Raw genomic sequence first — 895 nt, 5'->3', positions numbered from 1 at the left:
TATTATTAAAAAAACCAAAGGACACCCCCCCCAAAAAAAAAAAAAACCCTAAAACAAACCCCACCCAAAATCCGAAGAAGCGGCAACAGAAAAGCCCTTTTCGGCCAGCGTTTTCGCTGGGTTTGGGCGCCCTGGGAGGCACGGCGGTGCCGGGGGGGAGTGGCCGGGCTCTGGGGTAACCGGGACAGTGTTTTATTCTCTGATGAGCATCTCCCAGGGCCGCAGCGAGCCGTCCGTCTGTGCGAAGAGGGGGCTGGGGGCCGTGTTTATCTTCCAAATGATGCTGCAAGATGAGCGGCGTCCTCCAGCCCCTGTGCCCCGAGGCGGGGCCGCCCCGGCCCGGGGTGCTCCACCGGGCAGGTCTGCGGGTAGTGTCCTGGAGACACTCAGCAACGCTTCTGTGGGTTTGGGTACTTTTCTGTTCCGTGTTTTTTTGTTGTTTTGGTTTAGGTTTTGGTTTTTTGCTTGTTTGTTTTTGTTTTTGTTTTTGTTTTTACTCTGTTTTGTCAGCGAACAGAAAGGGAGCAAAGCGGTTCACAGCTGGGGTAGCGGTGGTGGGTAACCAGGGGAGCCGCGAAGGCCGGGTCTGCTCCACGGAAGGTGGTTTGCATCCCGGCGGGCCGTCTGCCCTCTCCCGGCCTCCGACCAGGGACAAACTCCCAGTGCCCCAGTCTCCCCCTCGGGCCCCTCGAAACCCCCCGTCGGGGAAGGGCAGGGGGTCCCTCCTCCAGCCCCGCTGCCGAGTCCCGGCGCTTCAGCCGTGGCCGAGCCCCACGACGGCTCCCGCCGCCCCCGGTGCTCGGCGCTGTACGAAGCCCCCGTGCCCGTGTTCGCCGTCCGCCTCCGGGCATGAGGGCGAGGACACGGGGGGAGGCTCGGCCGCTGCTCGGAGGGG

General features: G+C 62.5%; 1 protein-coding gene across 1 annotated transcript in view; it reads left to right on the top strand.

The window, feature by feature from the left end:
- Positions 1-895, top strand: part of DRGX (dorsal root ganglia homeobox) — a 17,125-nt gene that overhangs the window by 1,628 nt on the left and 14,602 nt on the right. The window contains exon 2 of the mRNA XM_009277742.1: positions 139-157. Coding sequence (XP_009276017.1) covers positions 139-157 — 19 coding nt within the window. The remainder of the gene's footprint in view (positions 1-138; positions 158-895) is intronic.

Source organism: Aptenodytes forsteri, unplaced genomic scaffold (genome assembly GCF_000699145.1).
Source record: "Aptenodytes forsteri isolate BGI_AS27 unplaced genomic scaffold, ASM69914v1 Scaffold15, whole genome shotgun sequence".
In the NCBI taxonomy this organism is placed as follows: Eukaryota; Metazoa; Chordata; class Aves; order Sphenisciformes; family Spheniscidae; genus Aptenodytes; species Aptenodytes forsteri.
This window is presented reverse-complemented; position numbering and strand designations above follow the sequence as displayed.